The sequence below is a fragment of the Neoarius graeffei genome, chromosome 25, assembly GCF_027579695.1.
Source record: "Neoarius graeffei isolate fNeoGra1 chromosome 25, fNeoGra1.pri, whole genome shotgun sequence".
In the NCBI taxonomy this organism is placed as follows: Eukaryota; Metazoa; Chordata; class Actinopteri; order Siluriformes; family Ariidae; genus Neoarius; species Neoarius graeffei.
The window spans coordinates 58,487,137-58,509,798 of record NC_083593.1 but is presented as its reverse complement, the minus strand read 5'-3'; the positions used below and the strand labels follow the sequence as shown (position 1 = coordinate 58,509,798).

Genomic DNA, 22,662 nt, shown 5'->3' with positions numbered 1-22,662 from the left:
TTTAATCCCTACTTACAAGGCCCTGCTTAACAGCAACAAACCACAAGTTAAAACTGTTTCTATGGAACAATGATAGTGTAGGAACTCTGAAAAGCTGCTTCTCTTGCACCAACTGGGACCTCTTTCATAGTCTGGAACTAGAGGAGGCCACAGATACCATCACCGATTATATCAAGTTCTGTAAAGATAATGTGGTAACTCAAAAATCTATCACTATGGACCCAAATAATAAATCTTCTATCTCCAAGGAGATTAAAGAGTGCATAGCACAGAGGAAAGTAGCATTTAAGAATGGGGACTTACTAAGCATGAAAAACACGCAGAAGGAACTTAATCACAAACTAAGGACTGCTAGGAGGAAGGAGAGGGAGAAATTTAAATCTCACTGCTCAGGTATGAATACTAAAAAACTATGGGACTCTATGAAAACCATGACAAACATGACTCCAGCTAAGAGGAGTATCAGTGTGTTAAATGAGGAGGAAAAGGCTAACGAGCTGAATAACTTTTTTTGCCGATTTGACTCAAGAGACTTCCCATATGAGAAGAAAATAGCTATGGATGGTGTACCTGAATCAGGCCCTGGAGTAATCACTATTGACCAGCATGCTGTGGAGAGACTCTTTTCATGCATCTGCCCCAGAAAGGCCTCTGGTCCAGATGGCATCTCTGGGCGCCTACTGAAGTCCTGTAGCAAAGAACGGGCAGAAGCCTGGTGTCCCATCTTCCAGAAATCACTAGACGCTCATTCTGTTCCCTCTATCTGGAAAAGTTCTGTTATCATTCCTGTGCCTAAAAAAGCAAGCTGTAAAGAGAATAATGACAACCGTCCTGTTGCACTGACTTCGTTGGTAATGAAGGGTTTTGAGAAAATCATGATCAGTTTCTTGAAGACATTAGTTAGTGGTTTTGTAGATCCCTTTCAGTTTGCTTACAGCACAAGTGCAACAGAAGTACTGAAGATGCCATTTTAGCTGTGACCCACCTTATCAATCAGCACTTGGAGGATTCGAGCTCATTTGCACGTCTTTTATTGGTTGATTTTAGTTCAGCTTTTAATACGCTGCAGCCACATCTTTTAATTAGCAGATTAAATGATTTTGATGTTCATCCTTTTATTATTAAATGGTACTTTTCGTTTTTAACAAATCATAGACAGCGGGTCAGTGTTAATGGAACTTTATCTGAAACTAAAACTCTGAGCACAGGTGCACCACAGGGATGCGTGAGTTCACCGGTTCTGTTCACTCTGTACACAGATGCGTGTAGAAGTTTTTATACAAACAATCACATCGTTAAGTTCTCAGACGATACTGCAATTTTATCACTGTTGAAAAAGAATCATGATATATCTGACCACTTTCTGGAAATTCAGAGGTTTGTTGAGTGGTGCGACGATAACCACCTCGTTCTGAATGTGAATAAGACGGAAGAAATGGTGTTGGACCCTCGAGGAGTGGGTGACCACAGGCCCGCGGTCATCCACAATCGAGCCGTTGCCCAGGTGCAGTCATACAAATATCTGGGTGTCTTTATTGAGCACGCACTCACCTGCAGCACACACGTCGACAGCCTCTGTTGCAGACTACAGCAACGGTTGCATTTTCGTCGTCGTCTGAGAATTCATGGTGTTGATCAAAGATTTATGTTGATTTTTTATAAGGCAGTCTTGGAAAGTCTGATCAGGTATCGTATCACAGCTTGGTTTGGTAACCTCTCCGTGCAGCTAAAGAACAAACTGCTTCGGCTAATTCATGCTGCTGGGAAATGATTGGTGTTAAAGAGCGCTTCTCCATTCAGAGTATTTATGATCAGGCCACTCTGCAACAAGCAAGTAAGATTATCTGCGATCCATCACACATCATGCATGGCGACTATGAGCTGCTACCATCTGGTAGAAGGTTTAGAGTTCCTCACTGCAGAATGAACAGATTTAAAAACTCGTTTGTTCCGGTGTCAATTAAGCTGGTAAACAAGGTCAGATAAGACCAGAGCACAGGTGACTTGTGGTGGTTTGTTTTGCACAGGTTAGTATTTTTACTTATTAGAATTTTAGCATTTTATTACACCTATTAGGTGTTATTTATTCACTCATTTATTTTTTGTATTTTTATTTTTTTTCATTCACAATGTTTCTTGCACTTTTAGGCACCTTTGTATGTCTTTGTGTGTGTATTGTGTTGTATTGTATGTTCTGTGTTGTGGCCGCAGCATGGGCGAATGGCCCAGAACACATTTCTCACTTTGTGAGACAATAAAGTTAATCTTGAAGACTGCAGACACTTGGGCTGGAGATGTGTGAGACCTTTGAAAGTTGTGGTGTTTTTTTGTTTGTTTTTTTCCCCCTCTTTATTGTAAGTAAGAATTGTGTGACCGCTGGTCACGGTCTCTGACGTGTTTGTAGGAGACCCAAAACTCTGAAACAGGAATTCAGTGAAACTGATCGAACACCTTTAGTTTCTTCTCTCAACTTTTTTCTGCGTCTCTGGATGAGGAAGCTGTTGGACTTCACCTGAGGAACAAAAGAATACTTCATGGTGAAGCTCTCGCTGCTTCAGGGAGGAATTTGTTGAACCCTGGAGAGAATGAGCAGGTGGAGTTTCTTTTTCTTTCTCTCTGCTTTTATTGGCATGAAGGCCAGGTACCCATTGTTTTGCTGTTGCCATGGATACGCCATCCTTGTTTTGTAAAGGGGAGCGTGTTGAGGCAGGCTGTTCATCACTGAGGTGTTTCCACATGTAATCTGTGGGTTCTTCTGAGAACAGGATGATCATAGCTTCATTTCCTATCGTTTCATTTTTTAACCAAACAAAAAGCTTTGATGTTTGTTTATTTCCATACAATACACTGCTTCCTCCGGGTTGCCAGGATCGTAGGGTTTATAAACGCTAAATTGAAAAGGTGGCAATTTTTGGGTCTAGTTTAAAAACTACAGCATAGTTATTTCTACGTCCCATTTTAAAGCACAATCAGAATCTAATTGAAACTGAAACATCTGCAGACGCGGGTCCGTGTCGGTGCAGCAGGTGCATCTGTGATGTACAGAGTCGTTTGTGTTTTAGGGAGAACCATACAGCTGCAGGATTACGGTGACTCGGGTCCAGATTCTGTTTGCGTAGGGAGGCGAACTACATCAGGTTGTGAGAACGTGTTCAAATGGACCAGCAGTACCAGTGATCATTTACTCAGTGTCGGGACGATGAGGAAATAGTTTCAGTGAAGAAGAAAATCTTACAGAGGGGCAATTCCATGTAAATGTCAACCTCACCATGCAAAAATAAAGGAACATGTAATACATCAAAACCACTCCCAGAGATATCACCTAGGCCTGTATTTTACAGATGTGAATAAGTTGAACCAATTTGTAACCAACCTAATGTGTCACTGTCAGTCTTTCTTTCTTATAATGTAAACCCCAAGCTAAAATCAACTTTGATCATGTACAATTCTATATCATTGCCACAAGCCACAGAAATGTATGCTAAAATCCACAAAACAGCAAAACAATAGCCATCCTAAATATTATTTAAGAACTTTGATAGTTTTAGCTGATATTTAGAGAGTTTTTCAAAGGGTTATGGTGGTTAAATTGCTGATTTTCTAAACATATGCCATGTCTATTTCAGGCGCGTCACATCCATAACGGAATTTCGTCACATCCATAACGCTGACTTTTCCTTCCGAAACTCTGCATGAAATACAAAATATTTTAAACAAAGATTTTTTTAATATTCACCTTGGACCCCTCTATCAAATGGATATCTCCATTTCGACATTAGGTTTACAATTTCACAGAGTTTGATAATAATGTACAGTCACCCAAGAAAAGTGATACTTTTTCTGTCACATCCATAACGCATCTTTTATTGGCGTTTTCTGGCATGCCCTAGATGCACTATGGGAATTGTTCTTGTTCTATCACTTCTCCAGTATGGTACAGCCTTAAAATATGCAACACCTGTTTAAATACTGGGAGACAATAAAACATGCACTGGGTCATTTGTTGCCATTTTGAGTTCAAGTGTCACGTCCATAACGCTGGAATTGCTCAGAGATCAGAGTGAAAGGGGATTATAGATGGGATCAGAAACGCGCACACGCACCACAGTGACCTCATTTACCTCAGAAAGAAGACAACAACTTCACTCCTTCTTCCAAAGCAAAGGTTCCGGAGTAGTTTCAGGTTGGTGTGTGTGTGGTTTTTGAGGTGTATTTGGGGTAGAAGTTTTGTTGAGGCCTGGCAACCCTAGTTATGAGGCTGCCTTTGAGGCGTGACGTCGTGCAGGTGTTAATCTAACGCAGGTGGTTTTACAGTGAGGGACCGTCTCATGGTGATGAACCAGCGTGTTGTGTCGGTGATCGTTTACCCGAGTAAACTCCTCAGAACAAAAAGTCATCACGCCATTTCATGGTGATGACGTGGTTTCAGCATCACTTGCTTTAATAACAGAACTGATCCCTGAATATCAGCGATATAAGGTTACGCTAAGCAGCGTTCATCCACAGCCCGGTGACGCTGTACAACACGACGCTGTTATCAGTGGATTTTCTTTTTTTTTTTGCCTGTGGAATGTTGAACCTTGTTTGGTGAAGGAGATGGGGTCGGGTTCTCATCCAAGTCAGAAGCAATTTGCAGTTTTAGTAAAATTTTAATGTACAACTTGGCATTTATTTTATATTCAAGACTTGAGAACTTTATGATGATGAAATGTAAAGTGTTTGTACAGTGAATTCTTATGGATGGTGCAGTAGAACACGATGAGAAATGAAAAGTTAAGACCATTCTTTAAAAATCATGTTTTACACACACACATACAGTGGTGCTTGAAAGTTTGTGAACCCTTTAGAATTTTCTATATTTCTGCATAAACATGACCTAAAACATCATCAGATTTTCACACAAGTCCTAAAAGTAGATAAAGAGAACCCAGTTAAACAAATGAGACAAAAATATTATACTTGATCATTTATTTATTGAGGAAAATGATCCAATATTACATATCTGTGAGTGGCAAAAGTATGTGAACCTCTAGGGTTAGCAGTTAATTTGAAGGTGAAATTAGAGTCAGGTGTTTTCAATCAATGGGATGACAATCAGGTGTGAGTGGGCACCCTGTTTTATTTCAAGAACAGGGATCTATCAAAGTCTGATCTTCACAACACATGTTTGTGGAAGTGTATCATGGCACGAACAAAGGAGATTTCTGAGGACCTCAGAAGAAGCATTGTTGATGCTCATCAGGCTGGAAAAGGTTACAAAACCATCTCTAAAGAGTTTGGACTCCACCAATCCACAGTCAGACAGATTGTGTACAAATGGAGGAAATTCAAGACCATTGTTACCCTCCCCAGGAGTGGTCGACCAACAAAGATCACTCCAAGAGCAAGGCGTGTAATAGTCGGTGAGGTCACAAAGGACCCCAGAGTAACTTCTAAGCAACTGAAGGCCTCTCTCACATTGGCTAATGTTAATGTTCATGAGTCCACCATCAGGAGAACACTGAACAACAATGGTATGCATGGCAGGGTTGCAAGGAGAAAGCCACTGCTCTCCAAAAAGAACATTGCTGCTCGTCTGCAGTTTGCTAAAGATCACGTGGACAAGCCAGAAGGCTATTGGAAAAATGTTTTGTGGACGGATGAGACCAAAATAGAACTTTTTGGTTTAAATGAGAAGCGTTATGTTTGGAGAAAGGAAAACACTGCATTCCAGCATAAGAACCTTATCCCATCTGTGAAACATGGTGGTGGTAGTATCATGGTTTGGGCCTGTTTTGCTGCATCTGGGCCAGGACGGCTTGCCATCATTGATGGAACAATGAATTCTGAATTATACCAGCGAATTCTAAAGGAAAATGTCCGGACATCTGTCCATGAACTGAATCTCAAGAGAAGGTGGCTCATGCAGCAAGACAACGACCCTAAGCACACAAGTCGTTCTACCAAAGAATGGTTAAAGAAGAATAAAGTGAATGTTTTGGAATGGCCAAGTCAAAGTCCTGACCTTAATCCAATGGAAATGTTGTGGAAGGACCTGAAGCGAGCAGTTCATGTGAGGAAACCCACCAACATCCCAGAGTTGAAGCTGTTCTGTACGGAGGAACGGGCTAAAATTCCTCCAAGCCGGTGTGCAGGACTGATCAACAGTTACCGCAAACGTTTAGTTGCAGTTATTGCTGCACAAGGGGGTCACACCAGATACTGAAAGCAAAGGGTCACATACTTTTGCCACTCACAGATATGTAATATTGGATCATTTTCCTCAATAAATAAATGACCAAGTGTAATATTTTTGTCTCATTTGTTTAACTGGGTTCTCTTTATCTACTTTTAGGACTTGTGTGAAAGTCTGATGTTGTTTTAGGTCATATTTATGCAGAAATATAGAAAATTCTAAAGAGTTCACAAACTTTCAAGCACCACTGTGTGTATAATGTGTGTGTGTGTGTGTGTGTCTTTGTTTCTAAAGCTCAACGCATAAGCTGAAATACATTTTTATTCTTGTTTAGTCTCACAATGAACCATAGAAATGGGTCTAGAAATATGTTTAGAAAGTTTAGAACTTGGTTTATTGAATTTTTGTTATAAAAATTAGAGATGACACCAATCCAATACCCAGAATCAGTACCTGGTCGATACAAAAATAAAAAAATTTTGCTCATACATGAAACAAACAAACAAAAAAAATCCCTTTATTTTATTTATTTATTTTTTTAAATTTGGTCCAGTCTTGTAACAAATGGAAAAGATTTGAAATTGGATTCGGAAAAGAAATGTTTAATGAAGTTAAATATTACAATTTAATAAATTAAATTTTTTTTTTAAATGATATTTAAACTTGTACTATTCCTGTATTTTAGGAGCTTTGGTTAAAAATATATATTTTTAAAATAACTGGCTGATCCTCAGGGTCTGCAGTATTGGAAAAGGAGAAAGTGGTACCGTACCATTTCTAATAACTAGAAGGGCACTCAGTAGCGTGTATACCTCCACCAAGCCACATATTAAAATATCCAGCTGTTTATGAATCTGGGATGTGGATCCAGAAATAGATAGATAGATAGATAGATAGATCGATAGATAGATAGATAGATAGATAGATAGATAGATAGATAGATAGATAGATAGACGGGCAGTGAAATCTGACCGATTACTTGCACAAAGACCAGTTTGGGTAAGATTCAGATCACTTCCAAAAGTTAATTAGTTCTTAAAGTGAGGATAAAGCTACACACCAAACTTCATCAAAATCCATCCACTACTTTTTGAGTTATCTTCATCACAATAAATTGATCAGGATCAACATCAAAATAGTCACTTGGACCTTGGATCATATGAAAGCTGTCCACCAAGTTTCATCCAAATCTGCTCAATACTTTGAGTTACGTTGGGAATAGACAAACACGCCCTGGATCCACTTACATCTGGATTTGCATCAAAATCTCCTCAGTTGTTCCTCAGCCCATGGATCACCTTTCCTCCAAATTTCATCCAAATCTGTTCACTACTTTTTGAGTTACACTGGGAACAAAACAGAGATGAAAACATCACCTCTTACAACAACGCTGGTGGAGGTAAAATTGCTTCCACAGAACTAACATGAGTTTCAGGAGAACCAGCACAACGTGTCCATCAAAGCAACTCATGAAATTCTTGACTAAATCACAAAAACACACCACGGAACAAACCGGAACCAAGTGAACACTGACCTCAATCATGAAGAGCGTGTGCAGACACACTGGATATACAGTACAGACAGTGACCGTGCGAGAGACTTGCATGACTTGGTTTGGAATAAATGGATCAGCACCTGAAGCTGAGCTGATCCTTCTCCATCACCTCCAAAAAAACCCAACAGTCTGAAGCAGGAAATGACCTCATGAGCCTGAAGTGAGATGGACAACTCTAGAAGCTTCAGCAGTGGCAGGACCCATGAACAGGGCTCGAAATTAACTTTTTTTCTTTGTGTCCCCCAGTGGTCCCGAATTCTGTGTTGTATTGTCCCGAATGGAAGCAATAGTGTCCCCATTTTTTTCCTCTCTGAAATAACCAGTGGTTAATATTATCATATGAAGTTACTATTATATTTGTAACTATGCGATTTTGAACCCTTTATATCATTTTTACAATAAGTCACAAGACACAAGCGACGCATGTCCAATACATCATCTACTTCAAAATTACAGTTATTGCATTTTCAGTTTATTAAACTTTGGCGATCTCACTGTATGAATAGATACCCGTTTATTTAAAGGGGCCAACTAGCTCATTCAGAAAATGTTTCAACTCCCTACATCTGCAGTACACTTTAGTTGAAAATAAGACCCCTTTTATGTTCATTTCATCTACTTATACCTTCAATATCTGTTGGCACTTATAAGGCCAACTTATAATTTTCACCATTACCGTTATCCATTTTTATGAACTTTCCGTTATCCATTTTATGAACTTTCGCTGCCGAAGCGTGGGTGCAAATGTTAGCAACATCAGCATAGTGCCAGCAGGTCCGAGCCTAGTTGTGCTGCTGACTGACTAAACTTTCTGAACTAGAAAGACACCAAGAAAACTCACTTATTCTGTTGAACGGTATCTTCCGTCAATATCATCCACATCATTCCTGTTGTATTTTATAACGTGTCTAACAGTGTTCATTAAGTTCATTCAGTTGCTAGCGTTGCCTGCAGACCAGGCGATGACACTTTGGATCCTGAAGGTCCCGGAGACGTTATGTCTGGGCTTTCAGTTTCTTCCCCGCGGTCGGTCCGCTTCAACCACTTAAGCATTTTTGTTCTGGCAAGAGTCGGCGCAGCGTGTGCGGTAGCAATTCCATTCCAAGTCCATATAATGCGGCCGAAGATTCTAGAACAGAATGCGCTGCTCTGTAGCCTACGGATGCAGGTGCATCGAAAGTGTAGCTACTATGTATTTTTCGCTGTTAACGTTTTAAAATTAAAATTGACAAATTAGGTGAATGTCTACGTATGTGTTACGGCTTTGTAAATAATATTAATGTAGAACTTTTTTTCTAGATCTATTTTTTTCCATTGTCCCGGGATTGTCCCAGATATGATAATTTTGTGTCCCGATGACATTTTTTATGGTCCCCGGGACGTCGGGACACCGTTAGTTTCGAGCGCTGCCCATGAAGAGTCTTTTAATGAAGAGTGTGGAACTTGGAGTTCTGCATTACGTTTAAGACATGACTGTGGATGAGCCGCTGTGTGTCGTTTCAGCTCTGTGTGAAGATAAAACGTGCTTGTAGTCACTCAGTGGAGCCACTGTGAGCTTCTGATAAACAGCCCTGATCCCTGCTGTGTGCTCGGGTCCAGCAAACACCAACAGGAGGAACATCAAAGACCTGCAGGAGTGTGTGTGTGTGTGTGTGTGTGTGAGAGAGCTCGAGCTCAAAAGAAGCAGATGAAATGAACAAAGATGGTCGTTGTTGCTGCACGTCTCTGGTGTGTTTCTGGGCTCTGATCCTGAACTCAGTAGCTTCACCTGAACTCTGTAGTCATGTTTCAACCTGAAACCAAACGCAGCCATCTGATCTGGACTTTATTATTATTTTCAAATATTAGATGAGTGTGATGAAGCGAAGTTACTGTTCCTACCGCAAGGTTTATTATTTTCCTCTAACAGCACGTCCCCATGTTTTATTCTCTTATACCACGGTAATTTACCAAAAATTATCACTTTCGATTTTTACATTATAGCAGCTATAAACACTCGTTCCCTCACCGCACTGTCTCTGTTCCCTCTTAAAGTTAGACAAAATAAATGCAGCTTGTTCCACCACATTACTGAGAAACCAAGAAGAAGAGTAAACTCCTTTGTCCTGAAGATCTCTGAGATCTTACAGTTCCAGTTTCACCTCTGACTGATGCACAGCACTGACACTGGAGACTCCTTCCAGAAACATCACAGAAATTAGAGAACGCGTCACCAGATCCGTGACTACACGTGTGTTTAATCCATTTTTAAAGTCCCTGTGAATGAGCTGTTTTTACAGAAACGATAACTTTACTTGATTACTGTCAGAACTGCTGTCATAGAAAATTAATCAACATATTTGGGTAAATCGGAATCCAGAATGCAGGATGAGCGGTTATTAGTGTAAATTTACGTTTGTAAGTGTAAAATGATCTCGAGGGGCATTTAAAAAAAAAGTTGTAAACAATTGATTTGATCAAAGAGGAAACCCATCAGCATCATCTTACTCATAAAGGTGACAACTACATGAAGACTTTTTAGGGAAATTTGATGGAAAAAGGTTCTTCAGTTTAGCTGACCAAAATAGCTGCAGCTTTTTGGGTAATGAGTGCAATCTAGAAGATTCAGTTTCTTGTAAGTGTTGTTTTTTTTTTTTTTTGTAGCTCCAGAACCAAAATAAACACGTTTTTACTGTCCGAACACGTTCTTGTTCCTGCAGTTCATTTGGGTTAAAGAGGAAAGACGTTGTGAATAGAACAGTTCCAATGAAACTCCTGTGTGAAGATTATTTGCTGCAGAATGACAGCGCAGATCTGCTCCATGCTCAGTGAAGCAGAATGCAGTGGAACGCAGCGCTGGTCCTGAGGTTTACAGCTCATTTCTCTCGGAGCAGTGTAGGACAGTGAATCGAGAACATGAGGACGCCGTGCCAACGTCTCCAGAGCTGAACTCGCACCCTGTTCCAACTTGCGCGCTCATGTTGCACTTAATGGTTAGCGAGCATTCATATAAAACGAACAAGCACCTCAGGCAGAGAATCCAATCTTCTCTGCTCCCTTTGTGTTGGGGGATAATATGTACATTAAGAGTATGAACCGCTCTAATAAATCGACTGGCGCCTTATTAGAGTGAGTGTTCTATGTGGCTTCCAGGCAGGCCAGGGTTCTGGCACTGTTAGAAAGGATGCTGTGGTTGGAGCTGTAAAACTCGAGCTGAGAACATCTCTTGCATCCTTTAGAAAGGAAAAAATTAGCGAGGAAAAATAAAAAGATATAGAAGAAGAAAAACATCTCTAAAACTGCAGTTTAGCACTTATTTGCGTTTTGTTGGTGTCAAAGCTGCATTCTAGCCGTGAGTACACAGGAAGAGTGAGAGACAGGAGTGAGGTTAAAGGTGTGTCGGATCTCCGAGCGTCGAGCCAGCACATCCGTCACAACACAATAACAATACTGTTACAGCGCTGATATACGAGCTATAATAACAAGCAACACTTTATCAAATTTGCTTTCACCTGTCTCACACCTGAGGTAATAAACTGAGAGGGAGGGAGGGAGGGAGGGAGAGCACTCAGTGTTCTCATTGTTCTCAGAGACACGCCTGTCCACACATGGAACCACATTAAAGCAAAGCACAGAGTCGGGAACTGGCAGCTTCCCAGATGAAACCACTGAACAACTGATCTCACACACACACACACACACACACACACACACACCGAGAGTCTCTCTCTTCCTGGGTGTGAAGGTCCTCACTGGAATGGTGCCAACCACACTGAGTCACCCTGCTTCCCTTTAACCCTTTAATTCCTGCAGGATGCTCAGCGTGGTTAATGTCGTAACACAAAACCCCATCATCTTTAACCTTAAAAGGACAAGTCTTCAATTCCAGAGAAAGATTGTTGATCTTCAAACTCTACCGCAAAACAAATACACACCTCCCTTCAGTGGTCTGTCAGAAGCTCCACCCCAAATCCATGGGTCCACATTGCCAAGGCAACAGCGCTAACAGCTGGCCTCACTGACCAAAAGAGAAATACAGTGGGATCTAGTGAATGTTTCTTTCTTATATCTGAAGTAAAACAAACATTATAATAAACATCATTAAACGATCAACATGCAGACCCCCCCCCCCCCCCCCCCCCCATACACGCAATGGGGCAAAAAAGTATTTAGTCAGCCACCAATTGTGCAAGTTCTCCCACTTAAAAAGATGAGAGAGGCCTGTAATTTTCAACTATGAGAGACAGAATGAGAAAAAAAAATCCAGAAAATCACATTGTCTGATTTTTAAAGAATTTATTTGCAAATTATGGTGGAAAATAAGTATTTGGTCAATAACAAAAGTTCATCTCAATACTTTGTTATATACCCTTTGTTGGCAATGACAGAGGTCAAACGTTTTCTGTAAGTCTTCACAAGGTTTTCACACACTGTTGCTGGTATTTTGGCCCATTCCTCCATGCAGATCTCCTCTAGAGCAGTGATGTTTTGGGGCTGTCGCTGGGCAACACGGACTTTCAACTCCCTCCAAAGATTTTCTATGGGGTTGAGATCTGGAGACTGGCTAGGCCACTCCAGGACCTTGAAATGCTTCTTACGAAGCCACTCCTTCGTTGCCCGGGCGGTGTGTTTGGGATCATTGTCATGCTGAAAGACCCAGCCACGTTTCATCTTCAATGCCCTTGCTGATGGAAGCAGGTTTTCACTCAAAATCTCACGATACATGGCCCCATTCATTCTTTCCTTTACACGGATCAGTCGTCCTGGTCCCTTTGCAGAAAAACAGCCCCAAAGCATGATGTTTCCACCCCCATGCTTCACAGTAGGTATGGTGTTCTTTGGATGCAACTCAGCATTCTTTCTCCTCCAAACACGACAAGTTGAGTTTTTACCAAAAAGTTCTATTTTGGTTTCATCTGACCATATGACATTCTCCCAATCCTCTTCTGGATCATCCAAATGCTCTCTAGCAAACTTCAGACGGGCCTGGACATGTACTGGCTTCAGCAGGGGGACACGTCTGGCACTGCAGGATTTGAGTCCCTGGCGGCGTAGTGTGTTACTGATGGTAGCCTTTGTTACTTTGGTCCCAGCTCTCTGCATGTCATTCACTAGGTCCCCCCGTGTGGTTCTGGGATTTTTGCTCACCGTTCTTGTGATCATTTTGACCCCACGGGGTGAGATCTTGCGTGGAGCCCCTGCGTGGAGCCCCAGATCGAGGGAGATTATCAGTGGTCTTGTATGTCTTCCATTTTCTAATAATTGCTCCCACAGTTGATTTCTTCACACCAAGCTGCTTACCTATTGCAGATTCAGTCTTCCCAGCCTGGTGCAGGTCTACAATTTTGTTTCTGGTGTCCTTTGACAGCTCTTTGGTCTTGGCCATAGTGGAGTTTGGAGTGTGACTGTTTGAGGTTGTGGACAGGTGTCTTTTATACTGATAACGAGTTCAAACAGGTGCCATTAATACAGGTAACAAGCGGAGGACAGAGGAGCCTCTTAAAGAAGAAGTTACAGGTCTGTGAGAGCCAGAAATCTTGCTTGTTTGTAGGTGACCAAATACTTATTTTACCGAGGAATTTACCAATTAATTCATTAAAAATCCTACAGTGTGATTTCCTGGATTCTTTCCCCCCCATTCTGTCTCTCATAGTTGAAGTGTACCTATGATGAAAATTACAGGCCTCTCTCATCTTTTTAAGTGGGAGAACTTGCACAATTGGTGGCTGACTAAATACTTTTTTGCCCCACTGTATATATACACACCATCCAAACCACAAGTATGTAAAAACTAGCGAGAGTTAGTTGTTTAGATTGTTTGTTTGTTTTTGTTTTTACAGAACTACAGTGACCAAAAAGTGGATCATAGGTTTGTCGCTAAGCTAACAAGGACTGTAACATTACCTAGCATAGCATTTTAGAATTATGCATCAATCCAAATAACCCCGGTGTGCGAGGAAACTTGTGCTTTTAAGTTTGTGGCTATAAAACCCTTCACAATTGTTTATGAGCAAATACCATGATCAAGTCAAGTGGCTTTGTCAGTTCAACCATCTACAGCTGGTACACAGTGAAAGAAGCAATGTTCTTCCAGGACCATGGTGCTGCATACAACACCACAGAACTACACATGTCTACATAAAGTGCACATGTGAAAATATCACAATACAGTAATTACTAAAGAAAAAAGTATGCATTTCTAGTGTGAATGAAGCGATTAGCAGTAACTAGAAACCAGCACCAAGTTCTTGCACCATTCTGTGTTGATGTAAACACACAAGTACCCGCTGTGAGCCCTAACACAGAGAGATGCATTTCTGTCACGAACCAAGGCAAGCTGTCTAGCTGAATAAACTCCTCTGAGGAGTCTACTGGAGTCGGATGTAGTTCAGTTTATTGTCCAGGGAGCAGCCACTGGAAAGCAGGATGAATGGGAGAACTGGCTGGATACAGCTTATTTTTTCCACTTCCTCACACACCCACTGCTTACAATGCTTTCTCTTGCTCTCAGCCAATGGGCCGCTCTTCTTTCTTCTTCTTTGAGGTTTATTGGTGATTGGCAAAGACTGAATTGGTGCATTACTGCCACCAATTGGTCTGGAGTGTGGATCAGCGTCCCTCTTGCTCCCACTGTCCCCTTTCCCATATCTCTCCCCTCCCCTTCCCCCTGTCCTGTGCATGAGCATGAACACACTGCCCCTGGTGTTGATTGGCTGAAGTAGTATTGTGTGTCTCAGTCTGAACCACTTTTGTTTGTTTCCCATTTAAAGAACCAGGGCTGTGTGTCAACACCAGAGGGTATTTTTTTTTTTTTTTTAATTATTAAGTGCACACAGAATGGGGAGCTCACAGACCATGAGGAGAGGCACTGAATTTGACAAAAAGTCTATTAGATTAGAACTGATGACTGCACTCTTAAGAGTTCTCATTTCCTCAGTGTTCTCCTTAGAACCTTTTTTTTGAAAGGAAAATCTGTTTTTAGGTTCTACATACAACGTTAAAGGGACAAGCCAAAGAACCATTTATGGTGCTTAATGCATCTCCCTTTTATTCTCAAGGGTTCTACATTTCTAAAGTGGAACCTGTTTTTGAAAGATTAGACTCATGTTGTAGGGTTCTACAGAAAACCTTTAAGTGGGACAAGCTGAAGAACCCTTTAGAGTGAATAATTTATCCCGCTATTTTCTAAAAGTGTACTTGATCAAATTCTGGACCAGTGCTATACTCTCAGAAATGTTCTTTGGGTTCTTAAGTGTTCTAGCTTTCTAAAGAGAATTCTTAAAACCTTCTCTGATGGGGAATCACTCTGTTGTATGGTTCTACACAGAACCTTTTAAAAGGGATAAACTGAAGAACACTTTAGTCTGCTTAATTTACCCCAGTGTTGTGGTTTTTTTGTCCACCCCCCCCCCCCCCCCCCCCCCCAAAAAAAAAAAAAAGTGTACTTCATAATCCAATTCTGGGACTACACACACTTAGAAAAAATATTCCTCAAGGGTTCTTTGGATTAGTTAACGGTTCTTGGCTTCCTAAAATAGATCTGCTTTGAGACTTTTCTGGACCCTTTTCCCCCTGAATTATACTTGGCAATCCAATTTTAGGAGCACAACATTTTTAGAAAAAGAGTTCTTCTAGGGTTTTTTGAATTGCAAAGGGATCTAAATTTCTCAAAGACTTGGAACCATTTCTGAAAGGGGGGGGGAACCCTCCCTTAAAATGTTACCTCAGAAGGATGAACCAAAGAACTTGGTTTCTTGGGTTCCAAAAAGAGTTGCAACTATTTGAGTACTCCCCCCCCCCCCCCCCCCCCATAATTTATACTTGGCAATCAAACTCGAGCACCTAACATTTTCAGAAAAAGGGTTCCTCAAGGATTCTTTGTATAATTTCGAAATGTAGATTTCTAAAAATGTTCTACATAGAGCTTGTAAGCATTACTTCAGAGAGATGACCTGAAGAACCTTTTAGGGGACTTTTATTTTCCCCATAGTGTCCTAAGAGAAGCATTCCTTAATGGTCCTATACTTCTAAAAGAGGTCCATAAGGAACCTTTACTGATGGGGAAACATTCTAGTACAGTGTCCTACACAGGAACCTTTTTGGGTTGTTTGGATATTTGAGGCTTCTTGGAGTTCTACTTGGAACCTTTTCTGAAAGGAAGAGCCCAGTTGTGGGGTTCTCGACCTTAGCACACGGTTCAGTCACTCCACATCAGCATCAGGCTCAGGTGGGGGTGTGGCCTAAAGTCTGAATGCGGGGTTTGTGTGTTAGAAGTCATTTGGTTAATTTAAAAGAAAAGAAAACCCATTTTTAAAATACAGTTATGAAGATAGATGATGATATAAACTAACGATTCATGAGAATAATTGAAAATAAGCAGCTCACACAACTAAGATATCCATCTCCGAAAGTCAGTTTCTATGCAGAATGGACGATTTCATGGAAGCCGCCATTGAAAATATTTTAACCAAATCAGAAAAATCCCCCCGATCGTTTCCGGCAGTGCTCTGACGTCATTTGGGCGCAAGACACGGAAGCTCCGCATAGCGAGTAAGACTTGAAGCTGCCCCTAGCTGGAGATTATTTCATTAAAAGTTTATATAAATTTTTTTTTTAAAAATTCTATTTCTCTAACAGAAACGTGTAGGGGGAAAGATAATACTGATGTCGCTGATAAACAGTGAGGGAAGAGAGAACAGCTGATCTACTCCTATGTGACTGAATGCAGGGAGGTAACTTTTCATATTTCTATCCCCGGTACGAGTCGCGCTGCCGTGACGCCTCATTCTGCGGACTGTAACCTCGCGAGACAACCTACAAACAGATCTGCACACAATCTGACTGACCGAAATCTGTTGAAGAGGCAAGTGCGCGAGTTTTTCCACGTTCCTGGCAGCATAAGCACTCGTTAGCACGCTTAGCATGCTCTCGACTCATTCATGAAAAACTTCCTCATCAAGGCGTCCCCAGGCTCGCCTACCGTAATTACTGTAGTAGACAGTCCAACCCCCGCGGCAACACAGAAAGAGGGGAAACAAACACTGCTTTACGCAGCTCGTGTGCTCGGAACATTTTGAAGAAAATTGTTTCACTCGAACAACTCTGATGCCCCGGCATTAGGAATACCGTACACGCCAGCGCCGAGTCCAGATGCGGTTCCCACCATCTTCAGCCAAAAAGCGGACAAGACAAACGAGACAGCACGGTCAGTAGTCCGCAAAAGAGAAGTTCAAAGGGTAAGAAAACACTTTTTATGGCTTCCCTAAGTTTTTATTAAGCGTGATTGTTATTTTGAGTTCCTTTGGGCATAAACGTAATAACTGCTGATGAAGCGAAGCAGCTTGATGTTTGTTGGGTGTCTTGCTTTGATTCAGTGTTTGTCAGAAACGCCTCGGTAATGACGAACTAAACAACTCTATAAATATTGTTCACTTGTGTGTAACTAATTGATACGGTAATGCTTGTTTATCACGATCATCATCGCTATTCGTGTCGTTGTCCAAAATACTCGAGGAAATCAGTGAAGTGTCGCTGGCGCTGTGGTCCATTTTGTCGAATACGGCCGTGTATCATAAGTGACGTCACACTTTACGGAAACCATTCGGAGTTCTTTTAGGTTTACAGGAATGTGTTTGTGGAATAGCCGACCTCCATCACTGCAACCGAGTCAAACACGTGAGAATTTTAAGAAACAGGTGAAACGGTTTTTATGGAGTAAATTCCAAACCCAGTTTTATGATGTCTATAACTAATTTTTAATCATTTTGGTGCCGTTTCTGTAATCTAGTTGCACTCTGTGATGATTACAGTTAGCATATTTTTTGTTGATGACTTTCATCATTGTTTATACAATTTTGTCAATTTATTATTGTCTCTTATATTCTGTTTCCTGCGGTTATCAAGAGGACCACATTGGAAATAAGTGTGTTTTATACTTTGTGTTGTCCTCTGTGCTATTTATACTGTATCTTTTACATGTATGAATTTTACCAAATAAATCCAGACCGTACCAGCAGCTCGGGGCTTTCTGGCAATAATTCCACCTTTTTCCGTACAAGTGCATTTTCCTGTAATGTTCACGTGAATCCTGTAGAGTAAAGCAGTGTGCGTTTCCCCTCTTTCTGTGTTGCCGCGGGGGTTGGACTGTCTACTACGGTAATTACGGTAGGCGAGCCTGGGGACATCTTGATGAAGTTTTTCATGAATGAGTCGAGAGCGTGCTAAGCGTGCTAATGAGTAGAACAACACACAGTTTCAGCCTCGTTTTATGGTAAAGAGTTCAGGTTTGTCCATAAGTCAGGGCTGCAGCTCATTAATACACTTTCAGATGTTTAGTGAAAAAAAAAACAAAAACACAACATCGTCACCTTAGCAGCCCTTTGGCTTTGCCCCTTCAGTACTGAAGAGCGACACTCAGCCTTGCGCCCAAATGGCGTCACGCATCGCCCTTCCAACAGGCAACATGGCAGCGTCCTGGTGGCATTAGAGCAGCGATACGAAAACACTCACAACTTTCTTATAAATGGTCAAACATGCCTGAAACTTTTCTTACGGCCTCTCAATATTACAAGCTACCGACCCGTGCATGGATTTACTTTGCATTTTCTACTCCTTTAAATAAAGTGCATATTTAAATTTGTAGCTAGAGTGTGAAATAAAAAAAATCCCAGAGTGTGTTCTCTGAGATGGTTTTAAAATGAAACCAGAAAATTTTGTTTCCTTATTTTACACTTTTTTTTTCTGATTATTTTCCTGCTTTGTCGCACTTCAGTGAACAGAGTGATTTAATTTAATGTGGTTCATTAAAATGTTTATGAAATTTGATTGTTTTTCAGAGAATGCTGTAAGGTTGTGCTTTTTGTTTCATTACTTTTTCTTAGATAATCCAGGCTGGAGTTTGTTTGTGTTTTTTTTTGATTGCAGAGATGAACTCCGTAAAGAAGCTCGTCAGCTGAAGAAGGAACTCCTCGCAATCAAGCAGCGGAAAGAGGAGACGAAGAAGCCAGAGGAGACCAGCGCAGGTAACGCACCACCAGTTTGTTGACCAAAGCTAAGCGACAGCTGAATAATAATCCACCTTTCAGACGCCGCGGGTGAGCGGAGACTTACAGAGACTTTAGTCTTTCCTCCTCTATTGTGCAATGTAAAGGAATAAAGCACTGAAATTTGCAACGACATTTCCCAGAATGCACTGCAGCATGTGATTGTTGTTTCTGAGAATCTTTTTTTCCCTTGTGAAATTTATGACTTTATGATCTTAGAAAACATCCGAGTTTCATACATTTATGACTTTAATCTCAAAATTAAAAGGAATTCTGAGTTGTATTTTTTCCTTCGGAATATTACCCCCTCTCTCAGCTACACTTTTTCTTTTTTTTTTTTTAAATCTACAATGGCCCTGATGTGCTGTTATATAAAACTTCTCTAGTTTTTTGTAAATTTAATATAGACCCAAACTAATAAAAGCCATATGACTATAACTATTATTTATTTTTCTCAAAAGGCTAAAACTAAATTAAAACAAGCCAAACTGAGGAAACTGAAACAGTGCTGTATTTCTAAATCTGGCCCTGTGTTTTAGGGTTAGGAACAGCTAAGAGTGTGTGTGTGTGTGTGTGTGTGTGTGTGTGTGTGTGTGTGTGTGCGCTCTGAAACTCAGCCAGGCTAAATGTGGAGTTCTCACTGTGTGACCAGACAGGGTTTTTTGGTGTTGCTTCTCTGGTGTTTGTCAGCTGATGATGAAGTGTGTTCCTGCTCTCTGTCAGGCCACACACACACACACACACACACACACACACACACACACACACACACACACACACACTCTAACTCCCTGCTGTCAAACACACCCGGGTTCCGCATGTACCGCACGCAGAACTGCTTAAACATGAGCACAGAGCTTCTGTGTGACTTCGTACTTCTCACGCTGTGAGCTCCAGAAGAGTTTTTCTTCTCTAACTGCTTCATCTGTGTCGTGTAGAACCGCACGTTTCAGTAAAAGCATGGCATGGGGGCCGGCTGGTTGGAGCGCGGCATGGGTTCGATTGAAGTGTGGCGTGTTCAGTGTTTCAGGATGTGTGTGTGTGTGTGTGTGTGTGTGTGTGTGTGTACACACCACACACACAGCCTCATTGTTATGGATACTTGGTGATGAACAGAGGTGCAGGTGTGATGGTTGTGTGAAATCGATCCTGTGTTGAGGAAATAAAGATCCTGCTGTTGTTTATCGTGTCTCTTATGTGTATGCAATTTTATTTACTTGTTTGTTTGTTTATTTCATGTCGGTGTACAGCTCTGTTTATTCTTTAACTCTGATCTGCTGCTTCTCTTCATTCTCCTTCTCTTCACTGTAAAGTTTATTAACTCGAGCAGTTCGTGGACGTTGTGTTCATTCCTGAGGCTCAGCCTCGAGCGTGTTTATACTATTTCAGAAATCTTTAATAAAAATATAAATGAAAGTGTTCCGTGTCTTTATGTTGAGGTATGGAATATTTAAACGTTTAGGGTTCTTTTGTAATATATCTGTGTTTATATTTTGTGGTGGAAGCGTGGATCAGATTGTGCCAACATGAAAAACAGCCCCAGCGGAATTTCTGTATTTATTTCATTATTTAGAAGAATGAAATTACAGCAGGAGGAATTCGGCTCGCTCGCTCACACTGCTGTTTGGGTTGGAGATTGGACATCGTCTCGTCCACAGCCGCCACCGCACTGGGGGGGTCACAGGCCATTTGAACGAGGTGGGTTTACCCGTGTGTGTGTGTGTGTGTTTGTGTGCTGGCAACTGCTAAGAAAATACCACAAAAAAAACAAGCAATTGAAGGGAAAAGCACTGGAACTCCGAACACACATTTAAATTCAATCTGATAAATTTACTTATCGAGGAATCTAAAACACACACACACACACACACACACACACACACACAGATGGGGGGAGGGATGGTGGTGGAATAAAACCCAGTGTAGATGTCCTGAGTGTGTGTTTGGTTATTAGCACATGCTGCTGCTTCTCTCATGCCACATCCATCAATCTTCCATTTTCAGCAGCTCAGAGTGTTTTATTCTGTTTTTCATCACAAACTAATGGAACAGTCCTGTGAGTGGTTTCCAGCTTTAACTCTGTTCTTCGTGGAGTTCAGTCTCCGTCTCCTCTTGTCCTCTCGTCCTCTCTGCTCCACTCAGAGCTCTGAGCTCCGCACTAGCTCGGAGTCCTGATGATAAAGTCGCCTCACTTGCTTTCGCAGCTGCTGTCCTGCTTGAGGACAAAGCCAGTTGTCTTTTCTGAAATGGACCAGCCCGGAGGACCAATCCCCCCCCCCCGAAAGAGACGTTTGTACCTATTTTCTGGGTTGCAGTTATTATTTTCGACAGGCATCTCTTCAATTTTCAGGACATAAATTATAGCATGTTTGTCTGCTCTGGTTTTCTCTTTCTTGGCTCGGCCGTTGTGTGTCAGAGCCAAAAATAAGACACGCTAAAAACGCTGTCCACTTTCATACCCGCTCTAATTGATGTGGCAGCGTTCTTTTTACCGCTCAGAGTTATTTATATGGATTATGCTTCCGTGTGGGAGGGGCCGTTTATTTCAGCGGCGCCTTGTCCGTCAAAACCGCCGATGTGGAAAGACAATAGTACAAAGATGATTATTTATTTATTTTAAAAAATCTTTTAGCATTTCAGTGGAATTGATACTAAAAGCAGCTCTGCAGTGTTTCTGTGACAATCTGCAGAGCCCAGAGCCGCTGAGTTCTGCACTCTGACTGGTCAGAAGGTGTTGATTAATTCTCTCTAACAGCAGATCTGACTGTAGTGCAGCTTCACATCACAGGGTTATTTCTAATTAATGCTCTCATTCACATATGTTATCGTTTCTATAGTAACGGCTTATTCACAGGGCATGTCCATAATTTCTGTGAGGAGGTGTATGTGTGTGTGTGTGTGTGTGTGTATTGTCTCTGTAAGGAGTCTCCAGTGTGAGCGCTGTGTATCAATCAGAGGTGAAGCTGGAACTTTAAGATCTCTGAGATCTTCAACACAGAGGAGTTTATTCTTCTTCTTTATGATTTCTCAAGAACATGATGGAACAAACTGCTTTTATTTTTTTGTTTTAGTAACTTGGAGAAAGAATAAAGAGCTGCTGGTGAGGGAACGACTGTTTATCGCTGCTATAACATCAGACAGAACAGGAACTCACTCCTTTCATGATCAATAAATGCAACTAAATAAATAAAATTGTAATAGTTGTTAAACTGCTGTGGGATAAGAGGAATAAAAAAAAACCCTTTGACTTCATCACACCACCATCTTGTGTTTTTAAAATAAAGCACATTGTGTTTTACGTGATTTTATATTTTTTTCCCACATAACTGTTGTTGTTGTTGTTAAAATGTTGAGAGCAGTATTTGCTGAAGTCCCTCAGTCGTGAGCAGATTACTGCTGTCACCCCCCCCGAGTCAGGAGAAATGGTTCAGTCCACTAAGGTGTTGATCTCTGAAGCCTTGAATGCCAGCGCTGAGCAGCGAGAACCGTTTCCTACAGCTTCTGATCCTCCAGAGACTGATGACATCTCACCTCCTTTTAACTCTCAGAAAAATGAAAGTGATGATTGATGTGAATGGAAGAAAAAATAAACCACCTTCCAAATGATGAGGTGTTTGTCGTTCACAACAACCCGGCGTTGCTACAACATGAGGCAGCGATTTGTAGCACGTCTGTGTGTTGGAGTGACAGGAGGAGGGAGGAATGCTGCCGTCAGAGCAGAGAACCGAAACTGCTCCTGAACTATCCCCAGGCCTCATCACTCCACTGACACGCAGGAGAACCTCACGGAACACGCCACTGCTCCACTCCCATAAATCACATCACACGCCCTCAGAGAGTGGACCTTCAGAAACACAAAGGCTCTCTGTGTGTGTGTGTGTGTGTTACAGTGAAATACTGAGTAACAGGGT

General features: G+C 41.4%; 1 protein-coding gene across 3 annotated transcripts in view; it reads left to right on the top strand.

Annotated features, from left to right (window-relative positions):
- Positions 1-22,662, top strand: part of cwc27 (CWC27 spliceosome associated cyclophilin) — an 82,102-nt gene that overhangs the window by 35,312 nt on the left and 24,128 nt on the right. For all 3 annotated transcript variants that reach the window (XM_060909070.1, XM_060909069.1, XM_060909071.1), the window contains one exon: positions 18,633-18,730. In XM_060909070.1, the coding sequence (XP_060765053.1) occupies positions 18,633-18,730 (98 nt within the window). The remainder of the gene's footprint in view (positions 1-18,632; positions 18,731-22,662) is intronic.